The sequence below is a fragment of the Mus caroli genome, unplaced genomic scaffold (genome assembly GCF_978045245.1).
Source record: "Mus caroli unplaced genomic scaffold, Mus_caroli_1 scaffold_10, whole genome shotgun sequence".
Lineage (NCBI taxonomy): Eukaryota > Metazoa > Chordata > Mammalia > Rodentia > Muridae > Mus > Mus caroli.
This window is the reverse complement of record NW_028227265.1, coordinates 23,281,368-23,305,000: the sequence shown is the minus strand read 5'-3', so window position 1 is coordinate 23,305,000 and position 23,633 is coordinate 23,281,368. Positions and strand designations below refer to the sequence as shown.

General features: G+C 45.0%; 1 protein-coding gene across 5 annotated transcripts in view; it reads left to right on the top strand.

Moving 5' to 3' along the window:
• Slc7a6 (solute carrier family 7 member 6) overlaps positions 1-23,520 on the top strand; it is a 30,748-nt gene extending 7,228 nt beyond the window's left edge. For 3 of the 5 annotated variants that reach the window (XM_021170474.3, XM_021170475.3, XM_021170476.3), the window contains exons 2-10: positions 3,341-3,899; positions 12,439-12,564; positions 15,225-15,369; positions 16,057-16,180; positions 16,400-16,503; positions 17,160-17,256; positions 18,484-18,633; positions 19,015-19,198; positions 19,703-23,520. In XM_021170474.3, coding sequence (XP_021026133.1) covers positions 3,377-3,899; positions 12,439-12,564; positions 15,225-15,369; positions 16,057-16,180; positions 16,400-16,503; positions 17,160-17,256; positions 18,484-18,633; positions 19,015-19,198; positions 19,703-19,797 — 1,548 coding nt within the window. In that variant the 5' untranslated portion in view covers positions 3,341-3,376 and the 3' untranslated portion in view covers positions 19,798-23,520. Of the gene's footprint in view, positions 1-3,340; positions 3,900-12,438; positions 12,565-15,224; positions 15,370-16,056; positions 16,181-16,399; positions 16,504-17,159; positions 17,257-18,483; positions 18,634-19,014; positions 19,199-19,702 lie in introns of those variants that run through there. The other 2 variants (XR_015048602.1, XM_029480349.2) reach the window with 2 other exon arrangements.
• Positions 23,521-23,633: the final 113 nt, after the last annotated feature.

The window sequence follows — 23,633 nt, the reverse complement described above, 5'->3', positions numbered from 1 at the left end:
CTGATTGCATCTGGCTCTCCTTTATATTTGTTTTAAACAGTCTGTTTGATGTTTCTAATATCTGAGTCCTCTAAGTGTGGACACATTGATTTCTTGCCTCTAGAGAGTGGGTGGTGGTGGTTGTTCTTCTTCATTGTCGTCTTCTTTTCCTTCTCCTTCTTCAACTTATAATTTGTTAGTTAGTGATTGCCATAGTTTGTAGGACAGAAGAAAATTGAGGTATATAATTTTTACTCTGAGAAATGGGTATGACCCTTTTGTGAGGTTGTTGGTAGAAGAGTGTGAGCTGATTATATAGAATTGTAGTGTTGGGGTTTTGTTGTTGCCTTCAGTTCTCCTGGTTTCTCCTGTGCTTGTGCTTGGTTTGCTTTGCTATGGGGAAGACTTTTTCTCAAAGTTTATGCTCTGCCCTCAGCTTTAGCCCTTCCCAGTGTATAGTCTGTTCTAGCGGGGAACAGGGAGGGTCTCTTTTTGTTTTGTATCAGCCTCAGTTTCCTTGTGTCTGTGGAATGGATCTTTCTGGGTTATTCTGCCTGGCACAGAGGTTATGCTTCTCCGTGGTTTTCACTAGAATTTCATGTCCCTTCCTCAGGCACAATTTTTTTTTGTTGTTGTTGTTACTGTTCTTCCTTTTGGTTTTTGAGATGGTTGTCTTATTCTGAGGACGTGATCCACGCCCATACTGAGTTTGCTTATTGCTGAGTCTGTACATACAACCCTAGAGAATGAGGTGCTTCTCAGGTTTGCTAAAGGATGTGAGGTGGGGCTTAGATTTAGAAGAAAGGTAAGGAATTTTGTGGCCAAGCAAGCCTGGAATGTAGCCGTATGTCCTCAGGAGTTTACTGTAGTTATTACACAATTTTGCTCTTGGGTTAATAAAGATAGGGGTTTTAATTAACTTTGACCAAGGACAGGTTCATCATGATAATTGTGTTTGGTATTTGAATGTAGAAAAGGACTTTCTCCTTGGCTGAAGGAGAGAGGAGTCCTTCATAAACTGCCTGTCCCTCATTCAGGTGCTGATTCTGAGATTCTAGGCAAGAGGTCTTCTAGGGCTGTGACTGAGCGCAGCACACCCTTGCAGAACAAGCCACTGAGGGCCTTGTCAGATGCACCAGTGCCATGTTGTTCATTTACAAGAATACCCAATAACAGTCTCAACTAAGTTTTGATGGATTGGAGTGGTCTTTAGGGCCAGAGTTTTCTGCCTGTCTGTGTATTGAGTTAGGTAGAAAAGGTACCCTGTAGGTCTCTGTGTACTTCACTCTTATATGAGTGTCCACTCCTCGCCAGTTACTGGATTTGTTCCCATGGAAACCTGGACTCACTTGACAGACATGTGAAACAAATATGCTTCCACATGCCTGCATAGGGAAACCTGCATAGCTTAGTGCCAAGAATGAGCAGTGCTTTCTAGACTGTAATAAGTCTAGTCTTATTAAAGTAGAGGTAGGTGGGGTTTTCTGTATTTCAAGAAATTTCTCATGCCCCAGACAAGCTTTTTAATTTGAGCCCAGGTCCAGACTCTTGGAAGGGGATTGGGACAATTAAGACAAAGGTTTTGTGTGGGGTCTGTAAGATATGATTTTCCCCTAAGAGCTTTTCACTCCCCTGAGAACTGACCTTGGTTCCTTTGCTCTGAGGCATCTGATATAGACATTTTGTTTTATCTTTGCACTTCTGTCCTCCAGTCACACCCCACCCCCAGTTTTTCAAACAATGACAGGGTCTCACAATGTAGTTCACACTGACTGAACCTGAGATCTTGCTTCAGCCTCTGAGTGCTGGAATTACGGGTGTGTGCCAGCCTGCATGGCTTTACATCTTTGATGACTAGAGTAGATTACATTCTCACCTCTAGAAGTTATCCCTGTGACCTTGAAGGACTGACTCCTAGGTGGTCATTTATAACCCACCACATTCCTCTTCCTAAAGGTTAGGTAGGTTCAGTGAGTCTGATTTATGAGCAGCCCAGGAATTGAGGAAGGGAGAAGGGCAGTCTGGGTGGAGTCAGGAGACTTGCTTATGTTTTGACAGAGCCGTCTTAGATAAGGTAATGTAGAATCCACTTTCTTTTGGTTTGGTCCACTCTGACCCAGAGAGCGTGAGTATGTTTAAGTGCACACACACACCATCTTCTCAAGATGTTCCCAATGCTGGCTCTGTAACTAAGAGGAGGCTATGGCTTTTGTTAGGTGACAAGACTGGGGATTTGGGAGAATTGCTTTGTAACCTCAGATGGTAGTGAGGAGTATGCAGAAGAGAAAAGCAAATAAAGCCAGTGGCCCGTTAGCCCCAAGTTAGGGTGCTCCTGGCTGCCTCCTTTCCCTTCTTTCTTATAACCTTGTAAGCTCTTTTGAATACTTGAGAAAAGAAAGTTATTGAATCAGCAAGAAGTAATATATGGGGTAAGGTGGGTGTTGTATGTGTGGGTATGTTTTCATGAAGATCTCTGCAACAATGTCATACTTTTTTCTTTTTCTTCTCTCTCTCTCTCTCTCTCTCTCTCTCTTTCTCTCTCTCTCTCTCTGAGACAGGGTTTCTCTGCATTATCTTGGCTGTCCAGGAACTCTATTCACTCTGTAGATGAGGCTGGCTTTAAACTCAGAGATCTGCCTTCCTCTGCCTCCTTGATGCTGGAATTAAAGGTGTGTGCCAGCACATCAAGTCATATTAGTGATAAAACAGTCTTCTCTGCATTTTCTTAAACCTTCCTTCCATGTAACTTCAGAGTTTTCCCCATGTGCCTGAATTCCGGTAGAATTCATTTAAACAGTAGAAATCACTGTTTACAAAGAGCTAAGTGGCAGGATTTCCTGGAATGATCTTTCTAGTCTTTCACTGTGGTCTCACTGGTCTTTCAGGCTTGTGAGTGCTATACGTCTGCTAGAAGTAGGTACTGTGGTGTTCTCTGAAGGGCAACTTTGTGAGCTTTAACAGCTTTAATTCTTCTAGCACTTGAGTTCCAGATCAGTTTGGTCTTAACAGTGAGTTCCAGGATAGCCTGGGCTACATAGGCAGACTTTGTCTCAAACAATCAAGCAGATAGAACTGAGTAAAACTAGGGAGAATCTACTGTGGACAAATACAATTTTGCTGGCCTCTTTGCTCAGTAAGACAGAAGATCCCTTGCTGGAAGTTATCGTTAGGTTAGAGCTGAGTGCTTACATTGTCTTACTTACTTAGGAGCATTGGATACTGCCTGCCTTCAGTCCCAGTCTTACGATTGACACTGGGACAATCCTGTTGTATGTGTTGCACGCTCTACCTAAGCAGGAGGTGGGCAGGGACATACGTCTGTCTCCTGCCCTAGACTTGACATACTTTTTTTCTTTGCCAGGCCATACTAAACACAGGTGTACAGGAACCATTTACCATGGAAGCACAGGAGCTTGGGAGCCCCACACCCACCTACCATCTTCTCCCCAAAGCCAACCAGCACACTGTAAAAGAAGATGCCAGCTCACCATCTCAAGGGTCTCCAGAAACGATGCAGCTGAAGAAGGAGATCTCCTTGCTGAACGGGGTCAGCCTGGTGGTGGGCAACATGATTGGCTCAGGGATCTTTGTCTCACCGAAGGGTGTCCTCAAGTACACTGCTTCCTATGGGTTGTCACTTATAGTGTGGGCCATTGGTGGGCTCTTCTCTGTCGTGGGTGCCCTTTGCTATGCAGAACTGGGGACCACCATCACCAAATCAGGGGCTAGCTATGCTTATATTCTAGAGGCCTTCGGGGGCTTCATTGCCTTTATCCGTCTGTGGGTCTCACTTCTAATTGTTGAGCCCACCAGTCAGGCCATCATCGCCATCACCTTCGCCAACTATATCATCAAGCCCTCCTTCCCCACCTGTGATCCTCCATATGTGGCCTGCCGTCTCCTCGCTGCTGCCTGCATATGTAAGTATGGGCGGGGGGCATGTGTGGAGGTGTGGGGTGCTATATATCATTTGCCTGGGTGCCTGATACCTGAGTGTTTTATTTTTCTCTTTGGGGAGGAGGGAAGGTGTGAGGCAAAAATAATAATATAAAAAATAATTTCATCACTTATTTGATTTTGAGGGATAAATAAACAGAAATGATGGGAGTGAGAGGAGTTTGAGTCTGCTCATGGCTTTTGGGGCCTGAGGTTCCTCTTATTCTTAGCTGGTCCATATTTCTGTTCCCTACTCTATAAGGCAGGTTGGTACACGTCTTGAATTTGTGTTATGAAGTGATTTTTTTTTTACCCTCTTGGAGGGCCAGCAAGGTATTTTGAATGATGTCAACATAAGGTACTATTTGTACCTTATCTCAGAAAGCAAGTCAGAGCAAGGATATTTAGTGTGTCACAGCTTTTCATTAGAAACTAGTTTAAAGGCATCAGTGAGAAACTAGGCTTCTCCGGATGATGGGGGTCCCTCTTTCCTGTCACTGCTGCTTTTTGTGGCCTGTTGTAAGCAGCAGGCACCACACCAAATGGCCTTTTCCCGTTGGTGTTTCAGATTTCCTTACACTGACTTTGTAAACAAGCTCTGCCCGCTGTCACTGAGAGGAAGGTGGCTTGTGTTTTCTACAGCCAAGCATGAGCTATCCCAGGGGATCTCTGTCCATTTTCTTTTATTTTACGGGCAGAGTAAAGGACATTTAGTGTGAAATCATGGAAACGAGAGAAGATTGCTATGAACTTAGCCAGCTGTGTAGAGCTAAGGATTTGGCTAGCACCTAATCTTGTGTTTTTCTTAGCACTATGCTTCCAGAGCTACTTAATCATATTCTGTTCTTTTTTTTCTTTAATCTCCACTTGCAAAAACTTTGGTTGTAAATATAGTTTATTGACAATTTTAAAAATAGATCAATAATACCTTGGAGTTACCAAAAAAGGATTATAGTGTACTTTGCCTCCTGGCTTTCAGGGCTTTGTTAAGAGCAAACTATAAAGGTAACCTCTTTATATTCCTTGAGACAGAGGAAATAGGTGCTCCTGGGAAGAGGAAGCAAGGTGGGACTGGGCTAGATGCCCTTTTTTTCCTTGTCTCTTTGTCTAATGGGGTTTCACCACGCAGTTTCTGGCCTTGCTGAGATCTTTAAAGACTGAATTTAGGGAGGTGTAGTGGTGCACAGTTTTAGTCCCAGGTCTTTGGAAGCAGAGTCAGTCATATATCTGTGAGTTAAGGGTAGCCTATTTTACATAGTGAGTTCCAGGCCAGCTAGGGCTACATAGTGTAGATCCTATCTCAAAGCAATCAGATAAACAAAAAATAAAATAAGCTGGGTGGTGGTGCACTTGGGAGGCAGAGGCAGGTGGATCTCTGAGTTTAAGACTAGCTTGCTTTATAGAGTGAGTTTTAGGACAGTTAGGACTACACAGTGAAACTCTGTCTTGAATATAGCTGTCTCCTGAGAGGCTGTGCCAGTGCCTGGCAAATACAGAAGTGGATGCTCACAGTTATCCATTGGACGGAGCACAGGGTCCCCAATGAAGGAGTTAGAGATAGTACCCAGGGAGCTGAAGGGTTTTGTAGCCCCATAGGAGGAACAACACTATGAACTAACCACTACCCCCAGAGCTCCCTGGGACTAAACCACCAGTCAAAAACAAAACAAAACAAAACAAAACAAAAAACCAAAAACATGGTGAGACTCATGGCTCTCGCTGCATATGTAGCAGAGGATGGCCCAATCAGTCATCAGTGGGAGGAGAGGTCCTGTGAAAGTTCTATGCCCTAATATAGGGAAATGCCAGGCCCAGGAATCGGGAGTGGGTGCGTTGGGGAGCAGGGGGAGTCGGGAGGGGATAAGGGATTTTCGGAGGGGAAAACAAGAAAGGGTATAACATTTGAAATGTAAATAAAGAAAATATCTAATTAAAAAAAGAAAGAAAGAAATAAAAAAAGAAAGAAAGAAAGAAGAAAGAAAGAAACCCTGTCTTGAAAACCAAACCAAACCAAAATAAAAAACAGGACAGTAGTTTTATGCATTGAGCCTGCAGGCTCACACCTATAATCCCATTACTTGGGAAGCAGAGGCAAAAAGGGGTGCCAAGGCCAACTTGTGTTTCATATCAAGTACCAGGCCAGCCAGGGCTGCTTTGTGAGAGAAACCATGTCTTAAACAAACGACCTGGTGAGTATCTCAGTAGGTAAAGGCACTTAACTGCCAAGGTTGACAACTTGAATTGATCCGTAGGATCGAGTGGTGGAAAGAGAACACCTACCCCCACAGGTGTGCTCTGACCTCCATAAGTGAGAGCACTCACAAACATACACACAATAAAGATAACATGTACAGGTCATTTTAGAGCACCTGCACATTTCTTGGCATTGAGTTTCACAAGGGAAATTCTTGTGTATGTGGGAATGGGTATGACCAACTATAGAATTGTTCAAGGCTTTATGCATTTGTGTTCCTGTGTGAGCATCTGACAATGTCTGTGCATTGGTTTGACAGCAGTAGTGTGATTCAGAGAGCAGCCAAGTCCAAGGGGAATAGTATATATGATTTGGGTCCTTTTTTGTAAATGTATTCATGTGTATGGGCATTTTGCCTGCGTGTATGTCTATGTACCATGTGTGTGCCTAGTGCCCTCAGACAGACAAAAACATTAGGTGCACTGGAACTGCAGTTTTGATGGTTGTGAGCTGCCGTCTAAGTGCCGGGTCCTCTGGAAGAGCAGCCATTGCTCTTAACCACTGAGCATCTCTTCTGACCATGCTTTTGTTTTAAGATTTATTTATTTTTTTATTTTATGTATATGAGTGTTTTGCCAGAATATATGTCTGTACCATACCGTAACATGTGTACCTGGTGCCCTCAGAGGCCAGGAAAGGATGCTGGATCCCCTGGAACTAGACTTACAGTTGTGAGCTGCCTGCCGTGTGTGTGCTGGGAGTCACACCTGACTCCTCTGCAAGAGCAACAAGTGCTCTTAACTGCTGAGCTCTCTGCAGCCCCTCTAGTTTCTGACACATGGAAGATTATTTTCATTTGCTAACCCTCCCACCCCCTTAGGATTCTTCTCATGTTTTCTTGGGTACAGAAAGCCCATCCTCATACCAAGAATTTATCTTTTGATCGAAGTATTGGCATCACCTCCTAGCAATGTAGCCATGGGGTTTCTGAATATGCAATTAGAATATGCAATTTTCTTGAGGAATCAAGAGTTCTGGCAATTTGAACCCCAATTCCTGTCCCTCAACACTCAGCTGTGTTTGAACAGCTATCACTTCTGTTAAATGTCGTGTGTGGTTCCCAGTCGACTGCAGGCTTCTGCTTCCTTGAACTGTATATCCAGGCTTCGCTGCCTTTCTCATTTTTGTTGCTTTTTTTGTTTTGTTTTGTTTAAAAAGTTTTTTTGAGACAGAGTGGCATGGAATTCACTATGTAGATCAAGGTGGCCTGAACCTCACAGAGATCTGCCTGCCTCTGTTTCCTTATGGCTTGGATTAAAGATGCGAACTGCTGTTCTCTGTTGTGTAATTGCTTTATCTTTTATAAATTGTTTGCTTTTTTTATTTGTGTGTGTGTGTATGTGTGTGTTGTATGTGAGTGTATGCCACATGTAAGCCAGTGCCCGCAGAAACCAGAAGAGGACATTGCATCTCTTGGAGCTGCTGATAGCGGAAGTTGTAAGAGAACCAAATTCATGTCCTCTGGAAGGGCAGCAAACCCTACTGGACCATCTCTAGCCTTCCCAGCTGTACTGCTTTCTTGACCTCTGACAGGACTGCTGCTTCAGCCACTGTCCTCCCACTCCTCTCCCCACTCCATTCTCAGGTTACATTTAGCAGGAAAATCTAAGCAATTGGTAGTGGTTGTAGAATTTCAGGCTGTCTTACTTATTATCCTAGAGTAGTGGTTCTCAGTGGGACCTTAGTTTGGCACAAAGGTGGCATTTGGCAGTCTGGAGACATTTTTTGGGATGCTAGTACTGGGAAGCAGTACTACTCTTATCTGTTGGGTAGAGGCTAGGAGTGACATTGAACACCCTGCCATGGCCTAGGGAGCCTCCTTAAGCTCCAATGGTTTGCATGTAGCTTACTAGAAGGACAAAGGAAGGCATGCTTTGCTTCAGAGATGCTTCCTAAGGCCCAACCTGAAACATCTGTTCATGTCCTTAGGGAAAATCTAAGTAGATAATCTACCTGTGAGGAACTCTGGGACATCATTTAGCCATGACTTCAGCTAAAGTTTCTATTGAGGAGAAAGGAGGGAAAATACTGGAAGGTGACAAACAGTCTGCTACAGAGTGAGTGACTTTGGGGAATTTGTAACACGTTCCCATAAGGGTTAGGCTAGGCTCAGTGGTAGACTATCGGGATAGCATGCAGAACATGTTGTGTTCAGTCCCTAGAACCACCAGGACAAACTAAAACTAAGCTCTCAGAGAGCCTTGGAGACTGTTGTATAGGTCCATGCTCATTGATGTTGGCTTGTCTAGCATGGAAATAGGATCAGAAGAGGGAAGGAGCAGAGGTTTGAGTTGTAGCACCTGGCCTCCAGGCTCAGTCTGGTAAGCTGGATGGGGCTGGGTGATCTTGGAAGCACATGGAGTGTGGGTCTGTGGCGAAATCTTGTTTGCTAATTAGAAGCAGGCAAGCAGTCAAGGGATTTGGCTTCTACTTGGTAGACTGTGTTCTTTGGCAAGATTGAGAGTGTGAGGCAAGTTAGGTGCCTGGGGCCAGCTCTGAGGATATACTCTCTGGGATTCTTTTGCTTGATTCCCTGAGAGGGAGTGTTTCTTAGATTGTGTGCCCTAGGCATTTGACTCACTTTGTCCTACAGGTCAGCTCTCTCTGGCAAGTGTGCTGTGGCTCATTAACTCCTTGTGTTGAGAAAAAATCATATGCTTGGTGAATCAAAACATAAGAGAACATGCCATAGAGAAAGGCTCGCTTCCTCTCCAGCTCTTTAGTCTTTCTCTCAGTCAGTCTTCCTGACCAGGTGCCTTTGGTGCCTCTCCAGCTGGCCTTCGGAATAGGCCCTGCTGGCACTTCCTGAGGCATGCCTTCCCTCATCTTTTTGTACAGTCATTGGCTCCACTGCAAACTCTGTTTACTTGTGTGTAGAAATGACCACGTCTGGAGGGAGTCTGCATAAGAGTAGAGGGAGGGAGAGAGGAGCAAGCCTGAGACTAGTGCCTGCTTGCTCGTGGGCTGAGGGCAGGACACATGCTCAGTGAACCCAGCTAGGCTTTTGTGTCTCTTCTATGATGTCAGTTTTTCGTCTTTCTCTCTTGCCCCCTTTTCTCTGTTTCTACCTCACTTTTGTCTCCCGTCTCTGTCTTTTCTCTCCATTTCTGTGCATTTCTTTGTATTTTGGTCTTTCCCCCCCACAAGTTCATGCCTTCTCTCTTCTGCTTCTTCTGTGATCTTGCTTTCTTTCTCTGCTGGCAGTTTCTGTTCTGCTGTTAACCAGGGCTTCTGTGGGTTTTGACTTCGTGTAGTTCTAGACTCTAAGCGTTCCTTGTTGCTAGTAGACAGACTCACTCTCTTGGTGTTCTGGGAAAGGTAACTTGTAGGTCCAGATTGGATCCATTGTTTGGCTTGAGCAAGTCTCAGGGGAAAGAGAGCAAGTCCTAACAGAGAGACGGACAAGTACCTCAAAATGTGCTTACTGTATTATGTTGGTGGTTGTTGTTTACTGCTGGTTGTTAACTATGTATGTTAGCTGAGTATGTATCCAGGCTTAGCCAGAGAGAACTTTGATCAGCAGTTGATTCCTGTGAAGTTTTTTTTCAGCAGCACACATTCCTTTGGTGTACCCCTTTCCCACCAACTTCCTTAACCATTGTAATCCAACCCCATAGAATTGTTTCATTATGTGTCTCTCAAACTCCCTGCACCACCTTATATGACTGACTGGCCCTTATATGACTGACTGGTGAGTTCCTGTATTATTTGGAAGCATATTTTTAAATATGTTTTTCTTATGTGTATGAGTGTTTGCTAGCATATGTATGTCTGGTTGCCATGGAGGTAAAAGGACAGCAGTTCTCCTGGAACTCGAGTTGCAGATGGTTGTGAGTTACCCTTTATGTGCTGGGAATTGAACCCTGTCCTCTGGAAGAGCAGCCAGTGCTCTTAACTGCTGAGCCAACTTCCAGCCCTACTTGACAACATATTAAGTGAGGCTCTTGAAACACATGAAGGTTGTTCTGTCACATGTGGTAATTTTCACAGCTGGCCCTGGAACACTATTCTTTTGAGTGGAGAACAGTCCACCTTTCTGATAACTGTCCCAGGGAACTGGCTGTTTACTGAAAGCCATTAATACCTTGCCTCCAACCGGGGCTCATCAGCTCCGCTCTTTGCTGGAGCTTTACACATGTTATAAACTATTGCTTCCTTCTGAGAGTTTGTGATCTTTCAGAAACAAGATTTTGAGATAACTGAGGGAAAGACCCCCTGGAATTAGATGTTCCTAGGACTGTAGCATTTGATACTGTGATGGTTTCGATATGCTTGGCCCAGAGAGTGGCACTATTAGAAGGTGTTGGAGCAGGTGTGTCACTGTGGGTGTGGGCTATAAAACCCTCACCATAGCTGCTTGGAAGTCAATATTCTGCTAGCAGCTTTTAGATGAAAATGTAGAATTCTCAGCTCCTCCTGCACCATGCCTGCCAGGATGCTGCCATGCTTCTGCCTTGATGATAATGGACTGAGTCTCTGAACCTGTAAGCCAGCCCCAATTAAATGGTGTCTTTTATAAGACTTGCATTGGTCATGGTGTCTGTTCACAGCAGTAAAACCCTGAGACAGATGCTAAACTGTATTGTGAAGCGAGAATGTGAAGGGGAGAAGAAACATAGGTTTGGAGTGCTCAGTTTATTTGGGGAAGGTTTTTAGAAGGAGTAGGGGCTAAGCTAGGCGTTGGAAGTAGATGTCAGTAATGGTTGTGACAAGAAGAGGCTAAAACTCTTTGTATGTGTATCTGGCATAGATAAGGGAGAGTCCACCTAAAGCAGTAGTAGGTGGGAGTGCGAGCACATGGCCGAGAGAATGGGCCCTAAGAGTTTATAAAAGACAGCATTTAGGTGGGGGCTTGCATACAGTTTCAGAGGGTTAGTCCATTATCATCATAGCAGGGGCATGACAGGAGCATGGTGGCACTCGTGGTGCTGGAGTAGTAGCAGAAGCTTTTGAAATCTCAAGCCTACCCGCAGTGACACAGTTTCTCCATCAAGGCCACACCTCTCAATCCTTCTAATCCTCAAACATCTCCACTCCCTGGTGACTAAGCATTCAAATATATGAGCCTTATGGGGACTGTTTGCACTCACAACATCTCAAGGTGTATATTAAGGGTTTTTTGTTTTTGTTTTTTGTTTGTTTGTTTTTTGTTTTGGTTTGGTTTTTGAAGGGTAGGGACAGTACTTAGAGGTGTCACTAATGTACCTTGTTGCTATAGAAGCCCTTGGATAATTGCTCTTATGTTCTCCCCTAGATCAAAGCTTTTCTTATTTTATAGGAACAGAGTTCTCTTTGTGGGTTAAGCTTTGTTTTTTGTTGTTGTTGTTGTTTTTTGTTTTTTCGAGACAGGGTTTCTCTGTGTAGCCCTGGCTGTCCTGGAACTCACTTTGTAGACCAGGCTGGCCTCGAACTCAGAAATCCACCTGCCTCTGCCTCCCGAGTGCTGGGATTAAAGGCGTGCGCCACGACGCCCGGCTGTCGGTTAAGCTTTAATCAGCTAGCAGTTCACAGCCATCAGTAATCTACAGGGCTCAGCTGTTATTGAGATGCATGAGTGTGCATCTCAGAGGCTGTAGGGTTCGCATGGGTCTAAGAAGCTCTGAGGAAGGCTCATTCTCTATGGGATCTGATGAGAATGAGCAAGTTTGCATTGGCATAGGGGTGGGGAGATCATTAGCACTTGGGGATGCAAGCTTGGGAGTGATCGTCTCTCTCAGCCTGAGTCTCTTCATGTATAAGATGGGGAACAGACATCTGTATTTGGGGGGTTGTGAGAAGTAGTAATCAAGGATTCAAGGATGCCTGTGAAATTGTCAAGTGTATAACAAACACACACACAACTTTAGGTGATTGGTCATCAGAATTCAAATTTACTTCATTTGTTGATGGATCCTTTTTGTCCCTACTGTCTGTGACTAGGGACAGGTCTCGTGCCTCTCATTTGGCACCTTGGGAGAATGGTTGGGGAAGAGTGGGTGAAGTGAGACTAACCAGCCATTCTTGGTGCTAGGGAACATTTCCAGAAATTGTTCTGGCAGCTTAGAGCATGTATCTGTTCATACATGCCCTAGTAGCTTAGGATGCAGTGTAGGGTATTCATACGTTCTGGACTGGTCTGTGTGCTCTTCCTGCTGTTCCACGTCTCATTGTTCAGTTGTTCCTCTAACTCAGCCAGGAAGGGCAGAAGAATCCTTTCCATAGAGAGTCTGGGGTCTTGTGTGTTCAGCCTAAGCCTGCCAGTAATACTATGGTTTTCCTTTTCCTTCTAGGTCTGCTGACATTTGTGAACTGTGCCTACGTCAAGTGGGGCACACGAGTACAAGACACTTTCACGTATGCCAAGGTCCTGGCACTCATTGCCATCATTATCATGGGCCTTGTTAAACTGTGCCAGGGTAAGAGGGGCTGAGGTGGGAAGAAGGGTCACTATCTTCTGAGGTCTCTGGCTTCCCGAGGAGGATGTGGGGACTCAGCTAGCTTCATCTTTCAGCACGTTTAGAGTACGTTCTAGAGTGTTGTCAGGGAACATGAGAGATGGTTATGAATCTGTTCCTGGGATTTGTCAGCCAGGGTAGCTTGGCCAACTAACTGGACGTGTTAAATGTCAGGTTCTCCTTAGGGCTTCTGTGGAAATACAGAGCATTGCAGAAAGCCAGGAAAGCTCCTGGGAATTCTTGAAACTTGGAGTATAATTGGGTCACTCACAGTAGTCATCCAGGACTGTAGATTACTGCCTCCCGGTTGTAGTCTATAGTCACCAAGCGGTGAGTGGACACCTGACTGTCCTGGAGATGGGCAGTAGGGAAGGGGTACGTGGTCGTTTTGCAGTATTTATTGTTTATTTGGACTTGTGTTAAACATTATATTGAGGAATATCCCAAAAAAAGTCAGCTCTAAAAAAATGTCAGAATGTTGTAAAATGGACATTGTCTTTCCTATGTTGGCCTTTCTTTTCTTTTTTTCTTTTTTCTTTTTTTGTTCGAGACAGAGTTTCTCTGTGTAACCCTGGCTGTCCTGGAACTCACACTGTAGACCAGGCTGACCTCGAACTCAGAAATCCTCCTGCCTCTGCCTCCCAAGTGCTGGGATTAAAGAAAGGCGTGCGACTACTACTGCCCCACTTTTTTTCTTTTCTTTTCTTTTTTTTTTTTTTAACTTTTGCTGAGGATGGAACCAGAATCTTATGTGTGCTATGTTAGACTCTACCACTCAGCCACATCCCTAGTCCTTTTAATTTAAAACTTTTTAAAACTTTTTTTTTTGTGTGATTTTTCGAGACAGGGTTTCTCTGTGTAGCTCTGGCTGTCCTGGAACTCACTTTGTAGACCAAGCTGGCCTCGAACTCAGAAATCCGCCTGCCTCTGCCTCCTGAGTGCTGGGATTAAAGGTGTGCGCCACCACGCCCGGCAAACTTTTTTAAAGATAATGTCTTGAACTATATTTTGGGCTGGCCTGTAATTTAGCATGTTGTCCAGTAGCTGTGATTAAAGGCATGTACCACCATATCCAGCTACTTACTGGCTCTTGAAAGGTTTTCATTCTGGGATCAGAGCAGACTGACACTGGTGGGCTTTCCAGGCTATCCTGAAGTCTTTGGCAAAGGGCATCTTGCTCATTTAACAGCCAGTGTTCTGTTACCAGCCCCTAAACATGGCAGTATTTACAGTCACCTAGGGAGCTGAGCCTTCATCTCAGACCTGTTAGTTTGAATCAAAAATTAAAAGTTCTTATGTGTGTTTGGTCCTAAGGACCTGATACTCCAAGGACATCTGGATGCCTGGCTGTAGTCACTTGGTACTAGTGCACAAAGTTCCTGCCTAAGAATTGCCTAATACACTTCATAAAAACACAGCTTTGGGCAAGTGACTACAGCTAGGCATCTAGATGTCACTGGAGTCTCAGGAGCATCTTATAGTAAAATTGGGCTACTGAGTAATCCTTCTCTGCAATATGTGCCTTAGAGAACCACTGAGACCCCATGGAAGCTCTTGCTGCACACTTATACCTTTTTGCCACATTGAGTTCTGGGTGTAACCTTTCATATATATATATATATTTTTTTTTTTTTTTTTTGTTCGTGTGAATATGCCACATGTGTGTGGGTCCTGAGGCCACCAAGCCTTCTTTCTACTCTAAGTCTAGGCTTTCTTCAGGGGGTGATGACAAGCCCCTTAGGAGGCTGACTCCTGTTCAAAACTCCATGCTGTCTGCTTGTCTGTCTTGAGAAGCTAGGTAGGTTTTCTATTTGTGGTCCCCAGAGGCCCCCAGGAAATGTGACAAATCACTCTGTCTTGGTTTGTTGCTCTGAAGGGTGGGGTTGGCTCACTAAGAGATAAGACCTGGGTTACTCTGTAGCCCTAGATTTCCGGCCCCAGACAGCCACACCGTCACTGCAAATAGACTGATAGAACCACATATCTAAATCATACAGTGATCTGTGCCCAGACTTTCTGCTGGGTCTGATTGTGAGTGGAAATTACTCCTCTGTGTGAAATGACCAGTGACATCAAAATAGGAAGAAGAGCTGAGGTCACCTCCAGGAAATGGACATTCCTTAGGGCCTTGGAAGAAGTGTTCCTTCAGAGCGCACCCGGGATGCTTTTGCTTTCTTTTTTTTTTTTAATTAAATATTTATTTATTTATTTATTTATTATATGTAAGTACGCTGTAGCTGTTTTCAGACACTCCAGAAGAGGGAGTCAGATCTCATTACAGATGGTTGTGAGCCACCATGTGGTTGCTGGGACTTGAACTCAGGACCTTAGGAAGAGCAGTCGGCGCTCTTAACCGCTGAGCCACGTCACCAGCCCTGCTTTTGCTTTCTTGATTACCTAGTTTTAGATGGGGCAGTGAATGTGGGGAGGTTTTGGTTATTGCTCCTTTTGTATTAAATAATGTTTTTTTTCTTCCCCTGCCCTGTTTTTTTGTCTCTCTTCTTTTTTCTCCTTTTGTTTCATCTTTTTAATTCTCCCTCTGTATTCTTTCTCTTCTTCACATTCCTTCTATCTCCCTTCCTTCTCTTTTGCCTGGTCTCCCACCCGTCTTTGCCCCACAGGACACACTGAGCACTTTCAGGACGCCTTTAAAGGTTCCTCGTGGAATGTGGGAGACCTCTCTCTTGCCCTGTACTCTGCCCTCTTCTCTTACTCAGGTTGGGACACCCTTAATTTTGTAACAGAAGAAATCAAAAACCCAGAAAGGTAAAGGCGAGATCACACTCTCCAACTTGGCTGGAACTCCTGCTGATGGTGGGCGCAGTTGCCCTGTTCCCATAGCTCCTCCCTCAACCTCCCCTCCCCTCATCCTCTCCCTGCTCCCCTTCTCCAGTTAGGAGGGGTTGGGGGCTAGGATGGGAGTGAGTGAATGTGAGAAAGCCCTGGCTCTCACCCTCATGTTCCATTGGAGAGCATCCAGGGTCTACTAAAGAGGAGAGGTCTTTAGTGGGCAGCAGCAGACCCAGCTAGGGCTGAGGTGGCAGGCTTTAGCCTTGTGGTGCTGAGACTGTGGCCTGAGCTGCCTGACCTGTTTCTGGCCTACCAGATCACCAGCCTAACCTCTAGTTTCTAGAGGATATTGCTCCTTGCATTTATCCTGAGATCACAGATGCAAGAAGGTTAGAAAGCCACACGTGGCTCATTGGACCTAATGAGATTGGATAAACTCATCGTGAGTCCCTTCTCAGCGAAAGTTCTCTTCTTTCTCAGTGGAAAAAGCCCAGGAGCATGGGAAGCTTACCCGCCCTGAGGCATACAGGGAAGAGGAGCTCATCTCAAAGACCTGGCAGCCAGTGAACTGTTAAATGTTAGGAAAATTCCAGGGGTGCTGGATGGCTTTTGATTCTCAGCAGAGCTTGGTTCTAGGTAGTCTTATTTCACTTGTCCTGACAGGAATTTGCCCTTGGCCATTGGGATTTCTATGCCAATTGTGACACTCATCTACATCCTGACCAACGTGGCTTATTACACAGTGCTGAACATTCAGGATGTCCATAAGAGTGACGCTGTGGCTGTGGTGAGTCTCGTGGGGGAGGAGGGCTGTCCTCATTGGCCCCTGTTCCCGAATGGTGTAATCTTTTTCTGCAGCTACTCTAGCTCTGCAGTGTGCGGCGTGGGTCTAGATAGGGCAGAGGGCAGGCATTTTAGCGAGGACTGCCTTTGTTCAGAGATCATAGATAGAGGAGGGTTACAAAACTCGCCTGTGTTGAGTTTCCCTCCTTTGCTCTGCCTTCAGACATTTGCTGACCAGACGTTTGGCATGTTCAGTTGGACCATCCCCATTGCCGTTGCTCTGTCCTGCTTTGGGGGCTTAAATGCATCCATCTTTGCTTCATCAAGGTACTTTGGTTTCTGATACTAGACTGTTCTTAGCACCCACATGGCTACCCACCACCATTTGTAACTCTAGTTCAGGGGTACCTGGGCAAGAGTAGTGCTTCTCTTAGTTGCTGTTCTATCTCTGCAACCCCACAGTGGCCTTTCAAAGAAGGGCTATGCAATCCCAGCAGAAACAGGAAGGTCCCAAGTTTGAGTCCTGCCAGACCTACACAAGACCTTGTGTCTCTTTAAATTAAAAAAAAAAAAAAAAAAAAAAAAAAAAAAAAGGCCATTGTGGTAGCTGTAAATTTGTATGGTGGCAGAATAAGGGTGTCCCTGGTGGGATGGGGATGTCACGAGGTAGTGGGAACACAGCATCCCTGGTGGGATGAGGGGAGGGATCTGGTTCAGAAAGAGGAGCATTGGTAGATGCTAGTGATTTCATTGCTGAGTGAGGGCTTGGAGTGGTTAATGGGTAATAGTGGGAGAGCGTTCCTGGGGAGTGCTGAGGTGTTAATAGTTAAAGACATTTGTGGGTATCGTGAGTAGTGGGCTGGGTGTAAGTGGAGCCTGTGATGGTGTCTTCTGTTTTGGGGAGGTGGGGGTGGCTCTGAGCTTAGTTTGTTTGAGGAGTGTGATTAGATAAGAGGCTGCTGACGAATTTCATTCCCTCACAGGTTGTTTTTCGTGGGCTCTCGTGAGGGCCACCTCCCGAACCTTCTGTCCATGATCCACATTGAGCGCTTTACACCCGTGCCTGCATTACTGTTCAATGTAAGCTCTGCAGGGAGAGTGTGGGTTTGGGCAGGTTTGTGCAGGATTCCTAATTTACACTGTACTTTAGGCTTGTAAGCATAGTTCATTATCTTTTCTCTAGTGTTATAAGGCAGGCAGACATTCTACCTGTACCACTCTTAGGCACTATTTATTCATTTTCTTCTGCCTCAAGACAAGGGCTTCTTTTTTTTTTTTTTTTTTGGTTTTTCGAGACAGGGTTTCTCTGTATAGCCCGGGCTGTCCTGGAACTCACTTTGTAGACCAGGCTGGCCTTGAACTCAGAAATCCGCCTGCCTCTGCCTCCCGAGTGCTGGGATTAAAGGTGTGCGCCACCACGCCCGGCTCTTTTTTTTTTTTAATTTATTTTTTATTTATTATACAATGTACACTGTAGCTGTCTTCAGATTCACCAGAAGAGGGCATCAAATCTCATTACGGGTAGTTGAGCTATCATGTGGTTGCTGGGAATTGAACTCAAGACCTTTGGAAGAGCAGTCAGTACTCTTAGACGGTGAGCCATCTCACCAGCCCGACAAGGGCTTCTTACGTAACAAGTTAGTATGTAGTATAAGTTAATCTTGAGCTTAGACCCTCTTGCCTCAGCCTCCCTGAAGGCCTTTTTTTTTTTTTTTTTTTTAAATCCTGTGTTGATACATGAGGGTGAAAAGACAGGTGGGTAAATTATCTATTTTTTAAGTTTAAACAGGCCTTAGCTTGTCTTAGAAAGCTAGTTTCTGAAACCCTATCTGCTAGGATTCTTTCATACAAGAAGACAAGTAGTTACCCCTCTCTCAAGAGTGGGTATGGATCCATTTTGCTCATCTCCCTTTCAAAAGCTACAGGCCACTGTGATGGTTCCGGAGGCAGTTTCCCCATGTGTATGCCAGGTAGCTGGGCTGCAGGCCTAACGAACTCTAGGTCAACAGTGTAACTCCCATTGTGGTTGGTATGTTGAGGGCCTCCCTGTCAGCCATCAGAAAGGAAGCCGAATCCTACCTTGTTAAGCACAGTGCTTGCAACAAGGGGGAGCACTAAGTATAGGCAGAGCTGGAGATATTGCCTTGAAGGTTACTGTGGGCAATGGACCCATCTGTCAAGCGAGAGCCACTGAAAACCAGAGCTAATCTGGTAAAGCTATTTCAGCTCTGACAGACTGCTGGATGGGCATCTCCTGGTGTGGCTGGAAGGAATGATCCTCTTCTCCACCTCTCTATCCCACCACAGTGCACCATGACACTTATCTACCTCGTTGTGAAGGACGTTTTCCTGCTCATCAACTACTTCAGCTTCAGCTACTGGTTCTTCGTGGGCTTGTCTGTTGTTGGACAGCTCTACCTTCGCTGGAAAGAACCTGACTGGCCTCGACCTCTCAAGGTCAGTGCCTCCTCTCCCCCCTCCTCTCCCTCTTCCTCCTCTTCTTTCTTCTTCTTCTTCCTTGGAACTAACCATGTGGCCAAGGAGAGCTCAACACGCACAGCTCATGCATGTTAGCAGGAGGGAGGGGTCCTCTTCTCTTTTAAAGATTTATTTTTATGTGTATTGGTGTTCTGCCTGCATGTCTGTGCAAGGATGGCAGATCCTCCGGAACTGGAGTTAGACAGCAGTGAGCTGTTGTGGGTGCTGGGAATTGAACTTGAGTCCTCTGGAAGAGCCATCTCTCCAGCCTCTCCTTAAGAGGGTCCTCCTCTTAAGGTGCCTTTTGATTGAGCTGTGTTCCATCATCCCACCCTACTAAATCTCGCTCTTCTATTTCAGCTGAGCCTCTTTTTTCCCATCGTGTTCTGCGTCTGCTCCTTGTTTCTGGTGGCCGTACCCCTCTTCAGTGACACCATCAATTCCCTCATTGGCATTGGGATTGCCCTCTCTGGGGTCCCTGTCTACTTTTTGGGTGTATACCTGCCAGAGTCCCGGAGACCACTCTTTATTAGGAATGTGCTAGGTGAGTGTCTCTTTGCTCCCATTTGCCCCACTGTTGGAGGCTGAGTGCTTATGTTGAGGGCTATACAGAGGCTACCAACTCTTCTCCTTCCTCATGGCAAAAGGATAAGACCTGGTATCCCATCACACTTTTTTGTGTTCTACTCTAGGGCTAAAGCACTGTCTGTTTTTTCCAGTGTTCTTGGGTTTGTTGTATTTTTTGAGACAGGGTTTTGTGTAACTCAGGCTAGTCTTGACCTCACTATGTAGCTGAGGATGACCCCAGACTCCTCATCCTCCTGCCTTTAACCCTCAAGTGCTAGGATTCCAGGCGTGTACCACCTCTGGGAAGAGAAGGCTGGGTGTGGAGTGGAGAGGCTTGTTGGTTGTAAGGGACAAGACCAGGCTTTGTGTGGCTAAGGGATAGGTGGGAAGGCATCACAGATATTCTTTCAGCCTTCTGCTATGGAGATTGTAACTGCAGCGACTATGTTTGCTAAATCCTGTGCTTCTTATCTTCATTTAGCTACTGTCACCAGAGTCACCCAGAAGCTTTGCTTTTGCGTCTTGACTGAGCTAGATGTAGCTGAAGAGAAAAATGTTGAGAGGAAAACTGAATAGAAGCAGAGATGACATTCCCTGAAGCCCAAAAGGCTGTGGCCGCAGCCACCAAAGACCAGTTCCCTAAACCTTCTGAATTAAAGGAGCCTCTTGGCCCACATTCTGTGAGGGGGCTCAGGGCCAATGCTCTCTCATTGGTAAGCTATGGGAAGATACCAATCAGGCCAGCCTGAAGATGGGGACTTCAGTGGGAGGGGAGGTTGGGCGGGGCATTGATTTAGTTTTACTTCTGATGAGTAGACGCAGCCCTGAAGGAATATTAGACTGACAGCTCTGGCTCTTGATTCACAGCTCTTTGTAGTTTAAACCAGGAGTCTACAGTGGGGCCCTTCATGGGAAGTTTTCCTCTGACCCTCTGACCAAGTCCAGCTACTTGATTTTTAGAGGTCTGAAATACTACCATTTCTTCCTGTGGCTCAAAATTCTTCCTTGAGGAGAGCGTTGTGTTCCCCTTTTTGTTTGTTGGGTGGCATGAACAGCAAGGCGCTGTGTAACTGACATGGGATCAATGTGTGCCTCCTTCCTGAATTCCACAAGAGGAACAACAGTCCCTCCCTCCCTCCCTCCCTCCCTCCCCGGAACCTCACGGTCAAGCAAACAGTTAGCTTGATGGGAAGACGACTGTTGAGGATCTAGGCATGAGAGCCCTCTAACTCGTGGATCCGAATGTTGGTGTGTCTTTGGGATCTCACTGTGTATAGAGTCCCCTCTCCTTGAGGAGGGGCTGCCTGTCTGACCTTGCTTAGGTCAGTATGGTCAGGATTCTCAGGCAAGGAGGTGAGCTTCTGGCTTTTCAAGGAATTGGACTGGGCCACTTGATTGTGCCCTTCCCAGCTGAATCCATGGTGCTGTGGAGCCCTTGAAACAAGGGCTGAGAGAAAAACCTCACTACTCCAGCTGAGTGGAGCGTCTCTACTACCTGGACAAGCCACAACTGTCACCAAATTTCAACTCCTGTATGTCATTATTTATTGATAATTAATCCAGGACACCAGTTGTAACAAACCATTAGTGATCATTTCTCTATAGGATGCAATAAGTGAATTATGTTTGTATCTTAGCTGGCCTGGTTGCACACATCTGTAATCTGAACTTGGTATGCTGAGGCATAAGGAGTTTGAATTTGAGGCTAATTTAGGCTACATAATTTCCAGGTAGCAGCCACTCTGGAAAGATCAGACAAGATCTTGTCTCACCATATACCTGTTATACTTTAATATACAGATAAGTCACATGTTATTATCATCTGGCTCAGATCCAGCAAGGACAGATGAGCAACTTCATGAGTCATAATACTGCTATTTTGAAGGACAATCCTTTGTTTTATTAAGACTGTAGATCTTTGTTCTACTTGACATAAAATAAATCTTTGGATTTTTGGTATGAACTGCAAGAGGCCTGGAATGTTCTACATAAGGTGTTACGCAAAATTCAGGTAGATAACCTGATTTATCAGTTGTCACTGGACTCCTGGATTCAAGTCAAATAGTTTGTTATCTTTAAGAGCCTGTGCAAGATTGGCTATGTATGGACTCACAAAGCTCACTTTGCTGGAAGTGGTCACTAATTTCCTGAAAGCACCAAGCTTTGTTTACATGCTGAACCATCTTGGGTCATGGGACAGTACCTGCTTGCCTTCTCTTGTCCAAGGGCTGGGCAGGTGAGATTGAAGTGTCAGGAAATGCTTGGTACTTGTGCATTGGTTTTCTCTCTATGAAGATCGATGAAGACTGTGGGAGAAAACAGCTTCCACCTCAGCCTCGCTCCTGGTAAATGGTAGAAACAGCTAATTCTGGTGATCAGACTAGGCTGCCAGTTAAAGCCAAAACAATAGGCTTGGATCTCTGTGAGCAGTGTGTCTACACAAGATTGTAGAACTCTCTTGATGCCCTTAGACATTGCCACCTTGGACACAGAAGAACCTGCTATGCTGTCTTGGCATCCTTCAAGGACATTTCAAGTTTTAGAATTTGTGAACAATACAGATAGTAACTATGTGGCAGTCTCCCAATACCAAACTGGCTCTAGACTCACAGTAACCTTGGATATATGCTTGCTCAATAAAGACTTAGGGGACCCTGTCTAATCACAGTTGCCATTGGTTCTGGACATGCACCTGTGAGAGGGTGACATTCCTACTGTCATGGGTTGGGAATCCTGTCTGATAAGGAGTTTTGTGTAAAGACTGACTTGCCTAAACCATACAAGCATGATTCATATCTGAGCTAAGCTGTTGTCCATTCCAAGGCTCTGCTAGAGCAAAGCTTTTAAGCAAGTTATGACCCTGGTTTAAGTGGTCTTTGGCCCTTAACCAGCTTATCTCAGGAATTTGCTGCCCTCCAGTGGTTTCTAAAAGCAGGGACCTCACACTGAAGGTGCTCTAGTACTTCCTTAGTGAGCCATGTTCTCATCGTCACTTGACTGATAGCATTTTTTTTCTTTCTAAGCTCAACACAGCTTCCCCCAGGAACCCTTTCTGTGGGAAAGAAGCCAGACTTCTACAGCATTCAAGCTTGATAGTGGAATTCTTCCCACCAGGTCTTTTGTCTCTTTGAATCACCTCTCAGTGTGCTAATCCCATTTACAGTGGTGCATTGTTCTCCTCTTATAGTAGGTACAGCCTGTGAAGTTGTTGGCTCTTTAATGTTAACGTTAGCATAACAGTGAGCACACTGCAGTGGCAAATAGAATTTTACTCCTGCTTATATGCCTACAGATCAAGATGACTAGTGTTAGATACCACATTGCTGCCTATTGCTCAAAACACTGAATTGTTGAGTAACTGAGATAGTTGTTGGTTTGATTAGTTCCAATAACCACTTGGATATACAAATGAGATCACTTCGACAAGTTTAATAACTCCTACATAGGTAAGTGAAAGGATGTGTAGAAATGTATGAACTTATAAGTACTTGGAAGAAGGCATCTGTGTTACTTTCCCATGGATCTTTCCCAGGAAGAGGGTATTTGCTGAATTGAATGTTGCATGTTACTTCCCTACACCTAGTGTCTGCTACAGTAACTAGTCACATGTAACTAAAATCTAGCCAGTTTGATAAGTGTCCATGCATTACACTAGCACTTGGAAGATTAAGGCAAGATTGCAACTTACATTTAACCCCCTCCCCCCAAAATGCTGGTTGTGGTGGCTCATGCCTTTAATTCCAGCACTAGGGAGGCAGGGGTAGGTGGATCCCTTCTGAGGCAGCCTCATCTACACGGAGACTGTATCACCCCCTCCCCAAACAAAAATCGTTGAAGTTTCTCAGTTGCCCTAATCATATTTCAAGTGCTCAAAAGCCACACAAGTGTACCGTGCATACACAGAACATGCTGTGGGAAGTTTTATTGGACAATACTACATCTAGGGCTAAGGCAGCTGAGATGCTGAGTTCTGGTGACAGTGTCCTATTGATGATACAGTTGGCCTTCCATGTATTTACTAATTTACATGGCCCTGCATTTACTAATTTACATTTTGGGGCAATGTGCCTATATGGAAGATTTACTCTTATTCTCCAAAGAGTTGTGGTATAATAATTTAGTGTTTACATTCGATTTTTATAATCTGAAGAGGCATAGACTTTGTGGACATACTGTGTCATCTTATGTAAGGGACTTGGTTGGACACATGGTGGTTTTTGGCAGCCCTAGAACCATATAACAAGGGTGATGTATGTAATGCCTTGGGTGAGTGCTATAAACAGTTGACATGGCCCATCATGTTTAAAGTTAATTCTGAAACATGTAATTCACTAACCTTTTTCTATGAGGAAAACACCTAAAACAATCAGATTTAAAAAAGAATTGCTTGCTTCTGTGTAAAAAGTTAAGTT